Source organism: Urocampus carinirostris, chromosome 15 (assembly GCF_059441175.1).
Source record: "Urocampus carinirostris isolate Australia breed hairy pipefish chromosome 15, RoL_Ucar_1.0, whole genome shotgun sequence".
In the NCBI taxonomy this organism is placed as follows: domain Eukaryota; kingdom Metazoa; phylum Chordata; class Actinopteri; order Syngnathiformes; family Syngnathidae; genus Urocampus; species Urocampus carinirostris.
In genome coordinates this window covers 22,937,327-22,955,671 of record NC_142363.1, presented here as the reverse complement: position 1 = coordinate 22,955,671, position 18,345 = coordinate 22,937,327, and the positions used below count along the sequence as shown (strand labels likewise).

At 42.0% G+C, this 18,345-nt stretch overlaps 1 protein-coding gene across 1 annotated transcript in view; it reads right to left on the bottom strand.

Annotated features, from left to right (window-relative positions):
- ppp2r3a (protein phosphatase 2, regulatory subunit B'', alpha) overlaps nucleotides 1-18,345 on the bottom strand; it is an 81,547-nt gene that overhangs the window by 38,762 nt on the left and 24,440 nt on the right. Inside the window, exon 2 of the mRNA XM_088354122.1 lies at nucleotides 9,154-12,270. Within this exon, the coding sequence (XP_088210248.1) occupies nucleotides 9,154-11,646 (2,493 nt within the window). The 5' untranslated portion in view covers nucleotides 11,647-12,270. The remainder of the gene's footprint in view (nucleotides 1-9,153; nucleotides 12,271-18,345) is intronic.

The window sequence follows — 18,345 nt, the reverse complement described above, 5'->3', positions numbered from 1 at the left end:
TTTAGCCCCTTTTAAGTTTTAAATCATTCACGGCAGGCTGTGTTGACATGGATTTTTGGCATCTACTGTATAGTCGTTAATGGCAGTGAATGAGTTAACAGTGTGTTATATAAAGCGTCCCCTCTTGATAAAAACAAACAAAAACTCATTCATTAAAAAAAACAGCATTCACTTAAGAAACAGCAAAAATAAACATATCATAAAATTGTAAAAATCATAAAAATGTGCATTTTTAAAACATTACTCATCCATCAAGAAATTATCATTTATTTTAAAAAACATGAGCCTAACCTAAAGGCATCTAACATTTATGACCACCAACTTGCTGCTACGGGGACCCAAAAACCGCAAAAAAAGGCTAGGCAAAAAAAGAGGAGTAAAATGATGTGTTTTGGTCACTTTGAGTCTCCAAAATTTGTATTCTGCCTTGTGCTTCAAAGCACTTTCGATTGCACTAGACCAGGGGTGTCAAACTCATATTAACTCGAGGGCCACACGATAGAACAAACATTCTGTCGGGGGCCGGACTTGTAGATTAAAGAGAAAGAAAAAGAGAGATAAAGAAATAAGAGAAAGAGGGAGGAAAAAGGAGAGAGGGTGGGACAAAAACGAGAGAGGGAGAGAGCATGAGAAACAAAAGAGATAAAAAGAGAAGTTGTGAGAGAGGGGGAAAGAAAGAAATCCAAAGAGAAATAGAAAGACAGGAGAGAAAAGAAAGCGCGAAGGGTAGTAAGAGAGAAAGAGAAAAGAGAGAAGAGGTTAGAGCAAAAGAAGTTAAAAAGACACAGGGAGAGATAGAGAGAGACAGAGAGAGAGAGAGAGAGATCAAGAGAGACCGAGAGAGACCAAGAGATCGAGAGAGACCGAGAGAGAGAAAAAAAAAAGAAATACAAGTACAGTGTCTTTGGCAACATCAAGTTGACATATTTCAACCTGCAGCTTGTTTTTCTCTTGCGCTTCTCTGAGTGTTGTCTCGCGGGCCAGATTCAATCCCTTAGCGGGCCTGATCTGGCCCGCGGGCCCCCTGTTTGACACCTGTGCACTAGACCATACAGTGACATCTAGTGGTCAAATAATACACACTATCCCTTTAAATCCATAAATTGCGCATATTAAAATAGGGCTTCCCGGTCACGGATCCCTTAACCGCCAGGGTCTTCGAGGCACCAATTTTTGTGGTATGTTTTAGGCACGTACAGCCTGGCAGTGCCCATTCCTTTCCGGGCCACGCATGAAACATAGTTCTGGTTTCCCTGGTTACCGGTAGCAGGAGTAGCCTCCTGATCTGACTGATACAGCACCTTCATATCTGGTTGCCGTTGTTTTTCAGTGTAAAGCATCACCCTGTTGTTCAGAGATAGGGGTTACTGTGCTCTTTTTACACATTTTTAGTTTTCTACATCCTATTGGACCTATTTATATAGCCCCAAAATTCCTCACATCACCTTTCGCCTGTGTCAAAAAGTACAGCCGGCATAATATACGATCTCAAATCCGGATATACCACACGGGGGCATCCATTTTCTGGTGTCCCGATCCAGTTCAGGGTCACAGCCACCTGGACTGCAATTAAATCAGCTATGTGAACTGCAGCACCGCCAAAACTCTCTTCTTAGATTCCCTCCTATAAAACACGAATTTGAAACGTGGGTATAATGCGCAGCGGATTTCGGCGACTCCGCTTACCACCTCCCGCTGAGTGGGATCGGTTGGCGGGGCGGCCTGGAGTTTTACGCCACATGTGGGTGACATTTGACAGGTGGAGCTAAGCGCTAAGTGAGTACGACGACATTGCGGTAGACTTAAGTCCCATGCGGTTAAAAAGTGGTCAATTAAGTGCACGGTGCGTTCCAAGGAGGCCTTGTTTGCGGCTCGACTGACACTTTAATGTGCGAGCGGGGCCGAGAGGAATATTAGCAATAATTCCCACGGTTGGTATCTGGTGTCAGGGGAGCTAATCTCGTATAGGCCTACAGTAGCACTAGGTTGCTTTTCTAGCATACCTCACACAATCATTCAGAACTACAGTGGAACCTCGGTTCTCGACTATGATCCGTTCCAAAACCCTGTTCGAAAACCGATTTGTTCAATCACCGAAATCGTTTCTCCCATTAAAAGTAATGTAAAATCGTTTTAATCCGTTCCAACACCCTGAATGTTTTCCATGAATGAAGCTAACCCAGGCTAATCGTACGTTCGCGTTAGAGTAATCTTCCGTACCAAAGATTACGCTAACATGAACGTGTAAAAATTTAAAAAAAGGATTATGAATAGGATTTCTTACATTTGTGGTGGACGGTGGGGAGAGAAAAATCATCAAAAGTTTTTCAACCTCTTCCAAAACTTGCGGCAGTTGCTTGCTTATAGCGCTAACTTCCTTAGCCGCATCACTCGATTTCACAGCCTCTTTACTATCGTACTGATAGTAGATTTAGCCATGCTGTATTCACTAGCAAGATCGGAAATTCATACACCTCTTTCATATTTAGCTATTATGTCTTTCTTAAAGGCAATAGTTGTACAAACAACTTGTTTTTTTTTCACCTGTCCTGCTTGCACCGACCTTCTTCGGAGGCATAATTAGGGGCTAAAACACCCGTACGCCGCTCAGCATCGCACCCTAGCGTACCGGCGTTCGAACTCCGATTTTTTGACTGAACAGCGAAGCAAGAATTTCTCGAAATTTTTGGTCGAACACCGATTTGTCCGAACTGAGAGGCGTTCGAAAACCGAGGTTCCACTGTACAGGTAAAATCTGGCATAAAAAATCCCGACCCGGCCCGACAAATTAAATTGATTGACAGGACGGCGCCCAAAGCAAACTCAAAATGTGTGTTGTCGGGCTGCCACCGGACCAATTAACTTGCTTTGCAGGATCAGCGCAAAAAAAATGAAATTTCATATATCATTTGTGAAGACTCGGGGATGTATGTTTCATCACTTTTTTTTGCGATTTTTAGTATCACTTCATTCAGTTGTATTTTGGCTAGAAAAAAACTACGCTTTCTAAAGGTTAAAATAATATGCATATTTTTATGAAGGTGATGAATGCATTTCAACAACAAAATAAAGCTGGGACGCAGAATAAGATGACAGACGACGAGGGCGTTGGTTGGATCCCTTAACCACTACTGTTGCAGGGGCACCTTTTCTTGTAGTGTGTCTTGGGCAAGTACAGCCTGGTGGCGCTTAGGCGAAGAAATACTGCAGCCCAGTAGGCTTAAAATAGATTTGTGCAGTTCAAATAAATGATAAAAGATATACGAAATTGTTATTTCTATAGTGAAAACGAAAAATCTAAAGAAACGATCGAAGGGCAAAGCACAAACTCCATAATAAATAAAGAATAACATTCTAACTTCACTCTTACTGGTTTGTGTTTGCCTTTGCAGTTCACTTGTTTATCTTTTACTTCTCGCTGCCCCATTTTTGGCAGTCAAAATAAAGGCATTCAAAACAAGTAGTGCATTGACTTCATGTGCAAGTTTCTTTTCCCTATGCTACAGTTTCTATATTGCTTTCTTGCTCCGCCAATCAAAGAATGAATAAGATGTTCATTTATTTGTAAATCTGACAGCGCATGTTGCGGCTACTGTGGTTCATTCCATCATATGCTACGTTGTGCTACAAGGTGTCATGATTGCTGATATGACTCAGCTGTGCCTGAGGGTTCTGATTGGCTCCAGATCAGTATTTGAACCCAGTACTGTCTGTCCCCTTTTGTCAGTCCATCTGCGAACCTCAGTGAACACTAGGCAAGCCTTTTTCGACCCTGACTCCCACCTGTCCCGTTTTCTGCTCCCGTCTGTCCCCAGCTTTGACCCGTTTTTGTCCCCGACTACGTCTTCTCTCCTTTTCCAGGTTTTTGCTCTCCTGCACCGGATACCGACCCGCTTTCTCCGTCCCTGACACCGCCATCGCTCGCCATGGAAGATCCACTTCCCCGTTTGGAGCACAATCAGAGTACCAGAGTGACTTGCTTTACCGCGTTCAGCTAACACCGGATCGTGGGCACAGCCCTTTCTCTCCCTTTCAATAAAAACCTTTGAGAAACGCAACGCAAATGAGTCCTGTCTCCATTCTGATAATCATACATGGTGCATTCATATGCAATTAGACATTCGAAACGCTGACCCAAAAACATCCATTAGCGCATGTCATAACTGCGAAAACAGTAACATGGGCTTTATTTTAATCAATGAACATTGGCAAAGATAGATAAGATTAAAATCCGTCATACGAAACTGTTAGTGTTTTTTTTTACATTTCTACATATGCGTTTAACTACGAGTTAATTAGTGGCGACAGTTTAGCTTGGCGTTCTCCTTCAAAAATGTGATTCAACCTCCTTGACTAATTTACTTCAGCTGGAAAACCCATTTCGATACCAGCCACACATGAGCAATTGATCAACTACTCTTAGAAAAGCTTAAGCTGTAACAAATGTTTTTTTGTATCTTTTTATTTGATCTGACTGTGTGGATTTCAACAGTGGTGCCCAACCATTTTTTGTTCTACGGACTGGTCTAATTTCTAACCTCATGACCCGGGGCCAATAATAATATAAGATTAAAAGCCACTAGACCTCAGGGGATGTAGATGACAAAGGAAAAGGCATTAGGTTGTATCTCATTATCATACTATTTGTAGTCACAGTATTGTCCCGAGATATATAAATGGTGTGGGGGAGGTGCGTGATGGGGTGAGAGGAAGCTTGGGCCGGTAGAGCGCCATGGGGCTCGTATGGCCCCGTGCTAGGTCACTGGGCTGGAGGGTGGCTGGTCATCCTGGTGGCGTTGCTCCGGGCCCTGGGACTGGCTCGCCGGTTGGTGCTCCTGTCTGGGGTGGGATTGACGTGCTCGGGTGCTACTGGAGCCTCGGGAAGTTGGTTGGGTAGGGGGATGGTATGTTGCCCTGTTGGGCCCTACACCCTTTTTGATTATGATGTGAGTGTTTTGCATATTCAGCGCTACCATCACCTACCATGATTCGTAAGAAAAATACTGGTGTTTGTGGCTAACAATCTAACTAATTTAATTGTCATTCCTCCTTTACTTTTCTCCGGAGGATGGACACAGGCCTCTGATACACTACATCTGGTGAAGGAAAATGAGCTGGCAAACCAAGGGAAAACTACGTGCTTGTTCGACCCACCACTCAGCTGCACATTTTATAGTTCCCTGTTCAGGTGTAGAATACATCTGTCCTATTAGGCGCAACGACACTTCATAGGAAAATGCCATACAAACTAACGCCAGATGCAGTTAATCACGAGGGAAGGAAAAAATGCACTAGCAAAGCGACCCACCAGATAGCAGTTTTGGTGTCATTTTTAATCAGACTTGTTTAGAAACATGTTGAAAAATTCCACCATTTATAAACACTTTTCAATCCTTGAGAACACAACATTAAAGCTCAAGCGTTTTCAAAGATATCAATAGAATAGAATAGAATATACCTTTATTGTCATTGTTACAACATGGGATATATTGTGACAACGAAATTGGGCGTGGCACTCCAGGTCCACGTTTTACAGTGAGGATACGGAAAACAAAGAGATAAAGGAACAAAGAAGATGTTTGTACTGTCCTTGTTGTATAGGCTTTGTTTTCCTCCGGAGGGGGGTGTATGAGGGGGTGAGAGACAGACAGAGATGGGTGGATCCAACTAGATGTTTTATCTTACTGTACACACAGTCCAGTGTTTTTTTCCCTAATTGCTCAGTCCACGTATTGAATGGATTTGGGAAGCACAGTCCTTAAACATGCCCGATTAAAGTCGCCGGCATCCATACAAAACCTGAAGCAAATAATAAGGCAATTTCTTTTCTTTCAGTGCAGCCCATACCAAACGACCCGTGGCCCGTGGGTTGCGGACCACCAGATTACAACATTTTCAGTAAATAACAACAAGATGGATAGCAGCAACAACAACTGCTCATTCAAACAGGCGCACAAAGCACAAACAGGTCCACTTACACTGTGGCGACAGCGAGTCTGTTAGCGGGATGCCATAGTACAGGCTGGACAGATTTAGGAGCCCCCCCCCACTCCAATTTTTCCCCCAACAACTCAGCTAACCATACACTTAACACTTGTGGTGTCAACAGACAACCACCCGCTGCTTCCTGCGAATCCGGAGCGTATGCAATAACCTATTAGATGGCCAGGCCACACGGCAACAAGGGTTACACAACGCACCCAAAATACTGCACGAGCACAAGCGCGATTGGCTGATGGGATGAAATGTTGCCTCACTGCAGGCTGACTTTCTTGACTGAGGATGAATGAGGGACATAGGGGACGCACCCTGGACTTGTTCCTGGTCCATTGAACTTGTCACAGTGCATAGGGGGACAAAGTAGGAGCAGGGTTTCTACACCTTTTTATGGCCAAATTCAAGCACTTTTAAAATAATTGTAATTTCTCCTGTACCATCAAGTGAAAAATCCAAAGTGAATCCTTTTTTTTTTGGCAGATTCACAAATATGTCTACGGTTAACATATGTGATTTTTAATATAGCGTGTGCATTTATTAAGACATGATTTTTAGAACTTAAGTTAATCCTAAATATATTTTTGGATCTGAGCATTTCGTGTGTAAATATTTTTTGACAAATCTCTCCCGATAAAGGTGTTGGGTAAAATGACGCCAATATGTGGCTTACATTTTCAGTTGCAGGAAGTTCTTCCCAGTACAACTTACCACTGGGAAACAAAACCTTCATTTTTTTGCATGGCCCATAAATAATATCCAAAATTGATACGTTATCCTTGCTCTTTTCATAGTGCCCTGTTTCGGTGTAGCGTGAACCTGTCCCTGACTCTTGGTCGCGACGATACTTCATAGTACAATGTCATACAAACTAATGTCAGGTGCTGTTAATCACAAGAGAGAAAGAAATGACATGGTAAAGCAAAGCCACCAGAGAGCTGTGTCATTGTAATTTTTAAGCTGACAAAAGTCCATTTGCATTATATGAACCACTTAAATCATAATGCAGAAACCTGGGCAGTTTAATTACAAAAAAAAAAAATCAATTTTCTCTAATGTGCATTGGTACTGTTAATATTGAGTTGTAGCTACCAGTAACCATGGTAACCTCCAAAATAGGCACTATTCAGTTCAACAGGGCATGATGCAGTCCAGTCTAGTAAACAGGTTTCTCAAATAAAAAGATAAATAATCTTGATGGCTTGAAACCACCCATTTTATATTCCAAATCAACCTCCTTGCTTATTCTGTCAAGCCGTTCAGAAGGCAGACAGGCTGCATGGGAACACTGCCACAATTAATTACCGCCATTAATCACCGGCTATCAATTTTAGTAAAGGAGACTGTTGTGCCACAGCAATGGCAAAAAAAACAAACCCTGCAGGCTGTTTCAACTTGACAACCTTTTAAAGCAAAGAAAGAACATTGGCACCCTTACAAGGACTTGAAATTGTAGATCTTTGCTTGCACATGCTACACAATTATACTTCTTATTCAATTCAAATCATATAATTATCATGTGTGTCAATCATTCGAGAAAATGGCCGGTCCATATTGTCCCGAAGGTGGAAATGAGTGAGCGAGTTGAATGTCTTTGTGTGCCCGTTGATTGACTGGCAACCAGTTCAGGGTGTCCCCCTGCCCACAGCCCAAAGTCGGTAACCCCGCGACTCTAGAAAATTATGCACAATGTTTAATCGCCTCAACAAATAAAATTTAGGAGTGTACTATTTTAAAACATTTTAATTAATATAACACATTTTCAATTAATTTAAGAATTAATCTAGGAATATTGGGATTCAGTTAACAAAAACATAGAACATATTTTCTTAGTTTTTCTTGCAATTGAACATTTAGTGCTAGACTTCTTTTTTTTTTTACTTCAGTCTAATATCTGGCTGAACAAAAACATGAATTTAGATTATATAATATATTTATATATATATATATATATATTATATAACTTTTTATAAGCATTATTAAAATTTTGTCTTCCTAGAAATACACTCCTGTCCTAAAAGTTACCCCATACACACACACACACACACACATATATATATATATATATATATATATATATATATATACACATATTATATATATGGTGGAACTGCGACTGAGTGGTTAGCGCGTGTGCAGCGAAATGCTGAGGTCATGGGATCAAATCCATCTACCAGCCTTCCTGTGCGGAGTTTGCTTGTTCTCCCTGTGCTTGCGTGGGTTGCCTCCGGGTATTCTGGTTTTCTCCCACATTGAAAAAACATGCATGTCAGGTTAATTGGCTGTTTAAAATTGTCAGCGACAAATGGCTAGGTGTGACTGAGCGAGTGAGTTGTACGTCTCTGTGTACCCTCCAACTGGCTGGCAACCAATTCAGGATGTCCCCTGTCCACTGCCCGAAGACAGCTGGGATGGGCTCCAGCACCCCTGAGGCCCACTAAGGATAAGCTTAATCTATGATTTTATTCAATAATAAGGATTCTAGTTGCAGTTACGAATAAACAAGACATATTTTTACATTCAATTCTGCCTCCTACACAGGTGCTGGCAATAACAGGGTTCCTACAGCTTAAGGGAAGTTAAATTCAATACTTTTTTTTAATGCCAATTGAAATCAAAGTCAACAACAACAAAAAAAAAGATACAGAACAAAGAACACACATATCTTTCTAGCACAAAATACATCATGCCTTGTACAGATCACCTAGCACAGCTTTTAGCCATGGCGAAAAAATGTTTGTCGGACAGTCACTTCTAATTAAATTGACACTTTTCCGGGGTCCATTGTAAACACCCCTGCCAGGAGGTGCTCCTTGCATTGTGGGTAGATCTGAGACATGAGTCTGCTCTGAAAGCCCCGACTAAAACCACATCACTGTTTCGATAGTTCCATTATTGTGATTACGCACTGTTGCCACAAAAGTAAATCAGTGAATTGTTAAAAGAGACAACTGCTAAATGTTACTAAATATTTTTAACACAAATCAATATAAATCTTATTAATGTGTTAATTCTTAATACTCGTGAAAACTGGATGGAAGACATTTTAATGCCAAATAAGGCCTTATTTTTAGAAAAATGAATATGATACTTTTTAAGACATTTTAAGGATTGGCTGGAACCCTGAGTGAAGTGAGTACAGAAATAGTTGGGGCTTACCCTGATCACTTCAGGAATCTGCTGGATGAGCAGGGTCGACCCAGAGTCTATCAAAGATGAAGCGTCGTCAAGGGTAACAGCAGAATTTTTCCCAGGTACCTCAAGAGGACATGATGCGGTGGATAGTACTTTAGCCTCAGTTCCGTTCCCTTGCTCAGCAAGATGTGAAAGGGAGGATTGGACATGGACTAAAGGGGCTTCTGTAATGGTGTCTTTGGTTTCAGATTTATGGACAAATGGAGATGCAGACTCACGTGCAAGTTTAAGGGCAGATGATGCTTTGCATACCTCATCTGATGCAATTTTTTGCGTGAGAGCAGAGGTAATTGAGGGCGTTCGGTTAGAGAGCTTCGGGGGTATGGCCGGTGCGGTTGCTGCTGGAGCGATTTGAACAGTCGTACTATCAAAGGGAGTGTCAGGCCTACCAGTAGTGGCCAGTGTGCCTTGCAGGAGTTTCATCACCTCACGTTCTTTCCCACTACTCTTCTCAGCGCTCCCGCTGCTGCCTGCGCCTGAGTCCACGAGCTCCTGTGCGAAACTCTCAATGCTCTCCAAGATTCTCAACAACAAGGCACCATCCTCATGCTGTTCACGACTGGGAACATTGTTTTTCTCTCCCTGAAAGGTTTTGGAACCTCTGCCGTTCAGGTTCATGTGGCTTGTTGGGGTGTTGACTTGGGCCTGGGGGATATTGGACTGAGTTCGGGCTTCCGTGGACACCATCCCCATCTCACTACAAACTCGTTTGCGGGTTTTTATTGGGAGTGGAGGCTCAGTACTTCTGGAGTTACTCATACTCTGAGACAGATTCTCCAGATCCATGAGCAGTTTGTCAATGTCATCGTTCCTGGGCGCTAGCGTGTCGGGGGGAGGTCTTGTCGAGTTGAGGAGAGTGCTGGTTGAATCTAGTTGAGATAGAGACACAGTTTTACGTGATAGTTCAGTACTCTGAGCTGTATGTTGAGTAATCCGCTCGGACGTCTTACACATGTCCACATCCTCCTCCTCAATGTAGAGTGCTTCCATTGGAGATTCTGGAGGGGTTTGGGAGTATGGAGGGGTTGGCGAGATTCGAAGAGGGGAGGGTGAGTGAGTCTTAGAACGATTGGAAGGAAGACTCGTGATGAAAGTGGGTGATAGAGTGTGACGAGAGATGGATGTCGGAGGATGTGAATGTTGCAGCCCGTTGTTAAGAGCTTTGGGTGCAGAGTTCTGGATGGATAATTGTGGAGTACACACCTCAGAATGCGGGGCAGTCTTTCTGTTCGGAGGTGTCTGCACCACGTCCTCATAACGGGGCGGCTGCTCACTGCCAAATATTGGTGAGAATGGTGTCTGTTTGTGAGAGTTGAGACTATTCACCAGTTCCATCAGGTCGCAGTGGCCACTCCCCAGGGTAGCCTGTCTGCCTTCCCTGCTTCCTCCTATTCCATCAAGCTCCAGGGGAAGTCTCTTCAGATACATACTCAGCCGCGTCATTAAGGCCCGATAAACACTGTCAGGACTGGCTCCTTCATCCTGAGGCCCTCCGCCGGCTTTGCGTCGAATGCACTGCTTGATTATGTCAGTGCATTTTTTCAGGTCTTCTGAACATTTGAGCAGTATGTCGAGGCAAGCACGAATGTCCTCTCCACCAGCACCTGCAGCACCGGCCTCTCCCCAGGTTTTCTCCAGCAGACGGGCAATCAGGTTTTCATCTCCAAGAGTATTTCGGTAAAGGGAAGCCAAAGTATTAATACTTTGTTCCAATGACGAGTTGCCACTTGTACTAATTAATTTAGAAAGGGTGGAAGTTGAACTTGTACTACTCTTCAGTTTTGTCTCTAAAAGTGGCGGAATATTTTCATCATTGGTTGTAGCAACAGTGTCGTTTGTCATGCCATTATTGGAGACGCTAGAGCTGAAATGTCCATAGATGATCTCCAGATCTGTTGAACGACGGCTAAAGGAGTCGGGACGGACTTTGCGGCCTTTGCGAAAGGTGACGTGGCTAGACGAGGAGAGACGAAGCTTGTCAAAGGAAAACTCTTTAAGCTTGCCACTGGCCAGATTGATAGCCTCTTCAGTAATGTCCTTGAGGCTACCATAGCTACTGCAACTTAGGTTGCCAGTTGATCCGCCGGTGCTGGAGAGCCTTTTACCACGCCACATGTTGCTCTCCTCTCCCATAAACAAACTTGCATTGCTTCCTACCCTCTCCAAAGCACTGCAATTATAACCCATGTCAACAGTACCACCCATTTTATTATGGTGGGGGATATGTTGGATGCACTTTTGTCCTGACGGGCCATTCAGGTCTGTGTAGGGAAAGTCTGGCGCAACCAGCAGCTCTGAGCAAGTTCCGTGATGGGCAATAGAACATTCTAACCCTTGTGAAACAGCTCTACACGGGCCTGGACAATAGTGCACGGCGTGAGACTGAGTGCGTCGGTCCACCACCACGCTGTTGTAGCAGCTAACACTACTCACCACCACACGGTAGGCTGCTGCCATGGTGACCAATCCTTTAGGGCGTAGACCATTAAAAATATATCAAAGTGGCAACATCCCAAAACCAAAAAAGGAATAAAAGAAAAACGGGCTTTTTTACTTCTCGAAGCTGCAACACAGATCCTTTAGCTTGTAATCCTTTAAAAAAATGAGACATGAAATCTCAAGAACAGCTGCAAGTTTCTTCTTCCTCTCTCCACAGGCTGTTCCTCTGCTTCCTGTCTTGCAGCAGCTCGTTATCCACTAATGACAGCGAAGCAAGTCGGCGACGGCGGAACGTCCAGCTGGGTTTTTACCCTTCCCTTCACTGAAACAAACCCCACAGGCCTCGTCCGTTGCCAGCGAGGCCTCAGCATGGCTTCAGACTTGGCTTGTTCCTCATGCAATCAAACGCTGGAGCAATCTTTTACCTCCTCCTCCTTTCTAAAAGTCCTTAGGCAGCTGAGAGGTACTTGCTGACTCCGGCACAGCTGCAGAATAGCAGGGGACCGAGTGCAGATGGCCCACTGCTCTTTCCTTGCTCTTGCTCCCTCTGCTTAGGTTGCGTCTGGATGTCAGCAGTCACTCTCAATTGTCAGACCTCCTGTCCAGGGGAGTTCTGCTTTTCTCACTGGGTGAAGATGCCACCTAGGAATTAAGTAACGAGAAGGAGGGGTACGGTGAGGGGAACAGGAGAGAAAATAAACCATTAGCATAGTATTTCTGAATAGTTGAATTTATGATACTACCGGGTGCAACTCCACACATAACCATATATAGTAAAGAATAGGGGTATATTAGGTCAAAGTCTGACCCTAAACTCTTGTTTTTAGGTCATGAACTAACTTTTAGCCAAACAATCAAAAAGAACAGTCAAATAATACAAACACCAACGTGTTGTACAGTAGTTCACAAGAAACCAATTTAATATAGTGTGACCCATTTAATCTACTTCAAAACTTAATTTATCTTACTCTGACTTATTTTTCCTCTTTCCAAGAGTTTCCCTGACTCAGCACATTCCCATCCTTAACAAATCCGCATGCGTAAACTTTAAAGCGTCTGTGGGATCCTTGTAGCTGCTCAAGACACACAAGCAACCTTAAAGCATAGATGGTGTCACTTCAGTAACAAAACCAACATTACTGCTAAATAACAGATGTGATTACATTCATGGCCAGTATAGATTGTCTTCTGACACTTGTTGCTTGGCAGAATTGATTGGGGTCAGTTATTTTGGTTAAATTTGTTGCTGGATGAAAACAATTCATAAATTCACACAGAATTAAGTAGTAAAAAAGGTAAGAAAAATACAAAGAAAATCCAGGTCCAGATCTGGTGAGACAACAGTAGACTTAGTAACCACTAACAATATAGAAAAGTAGCTAATACCTGCACTTACTTGTGTACTGAAATACTAAAACCAATAATAAAGATTGACAAAAATTTAGGTTAGATATACAGTATTGTATTAGTTGACAGCAATTGATCTACAATATGAATACATTTCAAGAAAAATAACGTGTTATCTAGCGTCATGGGTACTATGTTCAGCCTCTACTGGCCCCAAAAAGTATTTCCCTCAACTTGACCTGACCAAGGAAGTACTAAATCACGCCTTTCATAAGTTACTCTCCTGCTACTCTAATCATGTTTGTGCCTGTTAGATGCTTGTTTTACTTCACACATCCACCAACGTTGTTTACACTGGGCCACAGGGGTTCGAGTGTGTGAACCCAGGGGGTTGGTTTTGGTAAAAGTGTTGACAACCTGAGAGTTTTTCAGTTTAGCATGACAATCGGCATGCAATTAGAGTGGAGGGCAGAAAACTGAAAATTTGAACAATGCATTTTTTGAACACTATCATTTGTATTTTCTTTTGTGTTTGGTTTAAAACGCAAACTTTCATATAAGGTTAGTTTTAGGGAAAACATACCACCAAATTTTCAAAATTTGGATGTTCAAACAAAAATCTTGTACAGTTTACAAAACATTTTTAAAAGCAAATTTTAATTCTATGTCAGGGGAAGCTAAAACTCTGTTGGCGGGCCATAAATTGAATAGCCAACAAGCAAGTACACAGGTAAAGACCCACATTGCAGTTTCAGTTGAAAAGCCTAAATATGTGAGCTGATGTTTTGATGCAAGGAGTTACTTGGCAAACTAGCTTAAACTGACGAGATGATTGTAAACTGAACACATGTTGCACTTATCAGGACAGACATAGTAAATACTTAAAAACCCAGTGCAAAGTCCAGACTACAGAGCCACTGGCAAAAATTTAAGGATAAAACATTTTCTCTTTGTACAAGCAGGACAAGATTTCAGCGACAGGTTCAAACGGCCATAGAAAATGAACTAAATCACATCAAAACCACACACCTATTGTTGCTTTCAGCAGCCTTGTTTTCAGTTTGGCTCAGAGTTGTTTACGTCACATGTTTTTGGATCATGTGACCATTCCAGATGGCGATTACAAAAACAAGCAGATTTTTACAACTGCACAGAAGAAAACCCTAGTGAGATCTGCGTCGTAAAATGTGAGCCCTGCATTTCTCGACAACAGGACAACCATACTGGAGAATAGTGCCAGATTGCAAAACAGACGTGTGTATTTATGTTGTTGTTAATGGTGATTGCTGCGGTAGAGGACCAAATTGCATTTGCTTGTGATCGTTCCTAAAGGACTAAAAGAATCTTCAGCAACCTGACATTGATGCCTATGATACGAAAAGAGAAGTGAAGCATTTTTGATGGATAACTTCCTCTGCGATGCAATTCATTTGTGTAAATTCAGGACTTCATTTGTGAGTGAAATAAAGCGAGTATGTTGTAAATATTTAATAAAGTACTGTTAAAAATCCAGTTTTGCTCCCGTTATTTATTATATGAATTTTGTTGGCAAAAACATGGATTCATTTTTATGAAAGGGTATCAAATGTTTCCAGACGTCATTGCAGTGTTTTGTATTAAGAGCACATGCATTGTGGAAAGGAGCAGCTCGTCATTTTGACCGTTGCCGCGCACATTTGAGTAATTTGGTGCATTTAACCTAAATGCATGCCAATACACATCTATTCTATTTTTTTCATGTCATTGAGTGTTAGTAAAAGCGATTAATTTAACTGAGGTTGCGATTAATCATACAGTTCAATTGGACCTACTGTACATCAACTATACTGTTGCTTTTTTTCCCGTCACGAAAAAAAAACACACATTAAAAAAACAATAAGTCGCACCACATTTTAGACCATGGTGTTTAAAATGTATCAAGACGTAGGGGGTTGTAGTCTGGAATCAATGGTATAAAGTATCTTTTAATTCCTAGAGGTTTACTGTGCAACTAAACACAGAGGCACCACTTAGCTTAACTCATTCAATGCCAAAACGTTTCAATACATTTTCAGAAGCATCGTCCCAGAGTGCCAAAATGTAACTATGTGTTTTTTTTATTTTCTAAACTATTACAACTATTCTGGTGCAGTTTATCAGTGAGTAGCAACCATCTGAGAATGATATCAGCATGATAAATCATCATTAGCCAATTGGGGTGGCTTTGATCAGATCTTTGTCCACACATCGGGAAAGCCCAACTTCCGAGTGTTGCTTCCGTCAAATTAAGTGTGTAGGCGGGTAAATCAGTGGGGGGGGGGGGAGTACAGATATGCATAAGTACAGTCATATAACGCTTCACAGAAATTATTTTCTTTCTAAGAGGGTTATCAAGTCCTCTTGCCATCTTCGGGGCAGAAAGGGATGACGTTTCGTGCATATCCCCAGGAACACAATTTGCCATGGTGATCACGTCACTGGACCATGAAAAGTTCTGGCAGATTTCATGCTTCATTTATGCACAAGTTCAGGGGTCTTGCAATAAAATGTTATTTAGCAAGTAAAGTTCCCTAATGGTTGTGCAAAGCATTGTTTGGATAATGGATGTATCACAAATGAAAAAAGCACCAGAGTGAAAGTTCTGCTTCAATTACATCGTTTTACAGAAAATTGTCTTGGAAATAATTATGCTTAAGAAACTAAGCAATGTTGAACTGTTGTTTACAAATCAATGGTAACAGCTAGAACAGCTTTTTTTCTAATGAACAATGCTGGTTGAAGTTTTCCTTTGATATATCTTATACCTACATAGCTACAATACTGAATTATCTGGAGGCCTTCCAAATTGAGTCTAAATGGCAACATTTGGCTGGCTATCATTTGAGAGAAATGTTTGGCATTGAATTACTTAACCCATTCATCCATTATCTGCACCGCTTATCCTCAGTAGGGTCGCGGGGTTGCTGGAGCCCATCCCAGCCATCTTCCGGCAGTGGGCAGCGGACACCCTGAACTGGTCGCTAGCCAGTCGCAGGGCACACTGAGACAGACATCTCACGCACTCATTCACACCTAGGGATAATTTGAATTGGTCAATTAACCTGAACTGAACTGCATGTTTTTGGAATGTGGGAGGAAACCGGAGTGCCTGGAGGAAACCCACGCAAGCACAGGGAGAACATGCAAACTACACACAAGGGGTTCGATCTTATGACCGCAGAACTGTGCCACACACGCGCTAACCACTGCGCCGTATTCAAAAATGTTTTTAAGAGTTTTAAAGCAAAGGGTTCAGCAGTGAAGTGAAGTGGAAGGCGTGAAGTCATCTTTGCATTTGATTTAGCCTTTTCCAAGCTATTTAATCTTTTTCTCGTATAATCACTCTCCAATTTTGGCCCTTTCTTTAGAAGTGTGCTGTGCCACGTTGGTACAGCCTGTCGCCTAAGTATGCACACACAAGCACCCACACAGGTCTCTGGAGAAAGGCCGTGTGAATAGCTCCACACCTCATTAAGAGCAAGCGGCCCCAAAGGACGACGGCTTGGATAGAGGCACCAAACTTATCCTTAGGGGAAGTGTAGAGGCCAGGGTAAGGAAAGGGATGTTTTTGTGGTTCCGCCAGGGGGGTGACTCATGATTCTTATCTTGAAAAGCCATATAAGGAGCAAAGACGACACATGAACACTAAAAAGGAGGGTTAAAACTAACAAATAAATGTGAATGAATGAGAGAATGCTTTAAAACGTCCTTCTGAGATAAAGGCTAGGTTCACACTGCAGAGCTTAATCCTCAATTCTGATTTTTGGGTGAAATCCAATGTTTTTTGTAAGATTTACAACTAAATGTGACTTGTATGTGATGATGAACGCCCGTGTGAAGGCTACAAGTGAACCGCATGCGCGGAGGAGGACACGTGACGTCACACTAAATGCGCTCATGTTCGTAGAAGTACTCATGGATTCAAAACCTCACTTTCCCTCCACTGAATGCTGTTCGAGTGGTGTAATTGAGATGTAAATTATGTGAACTACCTATAGAGGATACTATCGCTAAACAGGTTTACAGCAGTGACGTTGAGAGACACGTATCCAGTCGTATCGATGCGATGTTGGCTGTTCCGTGAGTTACCAAATAAACAGGTGTTCATCTTTCATTAATGTGTGACAATGTGTGACACTCTGTGTTTTCGTCCGGCAATGTTTTTGATTTCTCTGCTTCCTCCCGCCTGGTCGAACACAGAATAGTGACATCTGTCGACTATCGATGACGTGCAGGTCGCATGGATGCGTCTAAAGCATTCACACAGCAGACTCATTCCAAAAGATCAGATATGTATCGGATTTAGGACCATATATGAAAGTGAATTGGATAAGTGCTGTTCAGATGGACTTAAACAGATCAGATACAGGTCAACAACCTGATTTTCCTGCTGTGTGAACCAAGCCAAAATGTTATGCTCATATTACTGTGACAGTTTGGTCTCAGGCGAAGATCTGTAAGAGTCATTTTTATCAGAATAGTTGATACAGTTCGAGTGTATTATTGTTACCTTAATTTTATCATAGCTCGTTTTTTATGCTGGGACTGTCAAGATAAATAGGCAAATACATTAACAACATACTGCTTAGAGCGGGCATGTCCAAAGTCCGGCCTGGGGGCCAGTTATAGCTCTGTCACAAAATGAATAACTTGTGGCCCGCCAGTAATTTTGACTGCAATAGAAAGAAACTTGTTCAAAAGAATCACCATTTCACCAGATGTTGGCAGTAGCCCTTTGGCCACTCTGCCCTTGACTTTCTGTGAGAATTTTTGCCCACCCCAATTCTGAACTTGGCGATAATAAAAGAAAAGTCTCTTATATTTAGATATAAATGTAGCATACATGTGATGGATCTCCTTCCTTTGATTCAATAACATTGTATTTTGCCAATTTCTGTTGTTGATATAGTTTGTCCTGATATTTATGCAATAGACTATAAATACAATAAGGCTTGATCAGACTAGTTATTCCAAGAGCCAAGAAGCAATCCACAGGTGACCATCATGGTCTGTGCAGCCCTTTAAGACTTTTTATGATTAAGGACTTTCGTGACTTGACGCTGTAAATGGGAGTTCAGGGTGGTAATAGCTCTTGGGAAAAAGCTGTTTCTCACTTTGTTTGTTTTTGTTTTGATGCACCTTCCTGATGTCAATGTTTACTGATCGATTTAGTCATGATCTAAGTTGTTTTCTATTGAACCTTATCTTTGACTCATTTTTCCTAACTTTCTGACGTGTTAAAGAGCAAAAACGGAACTAATTTCTACTAAATATTGCCAATTTCAAGTCATTTCATGTTTTCATATAATTCAAATGTTCTTCTGTTTTTTTAATAGTCAAGAAAATGTTATA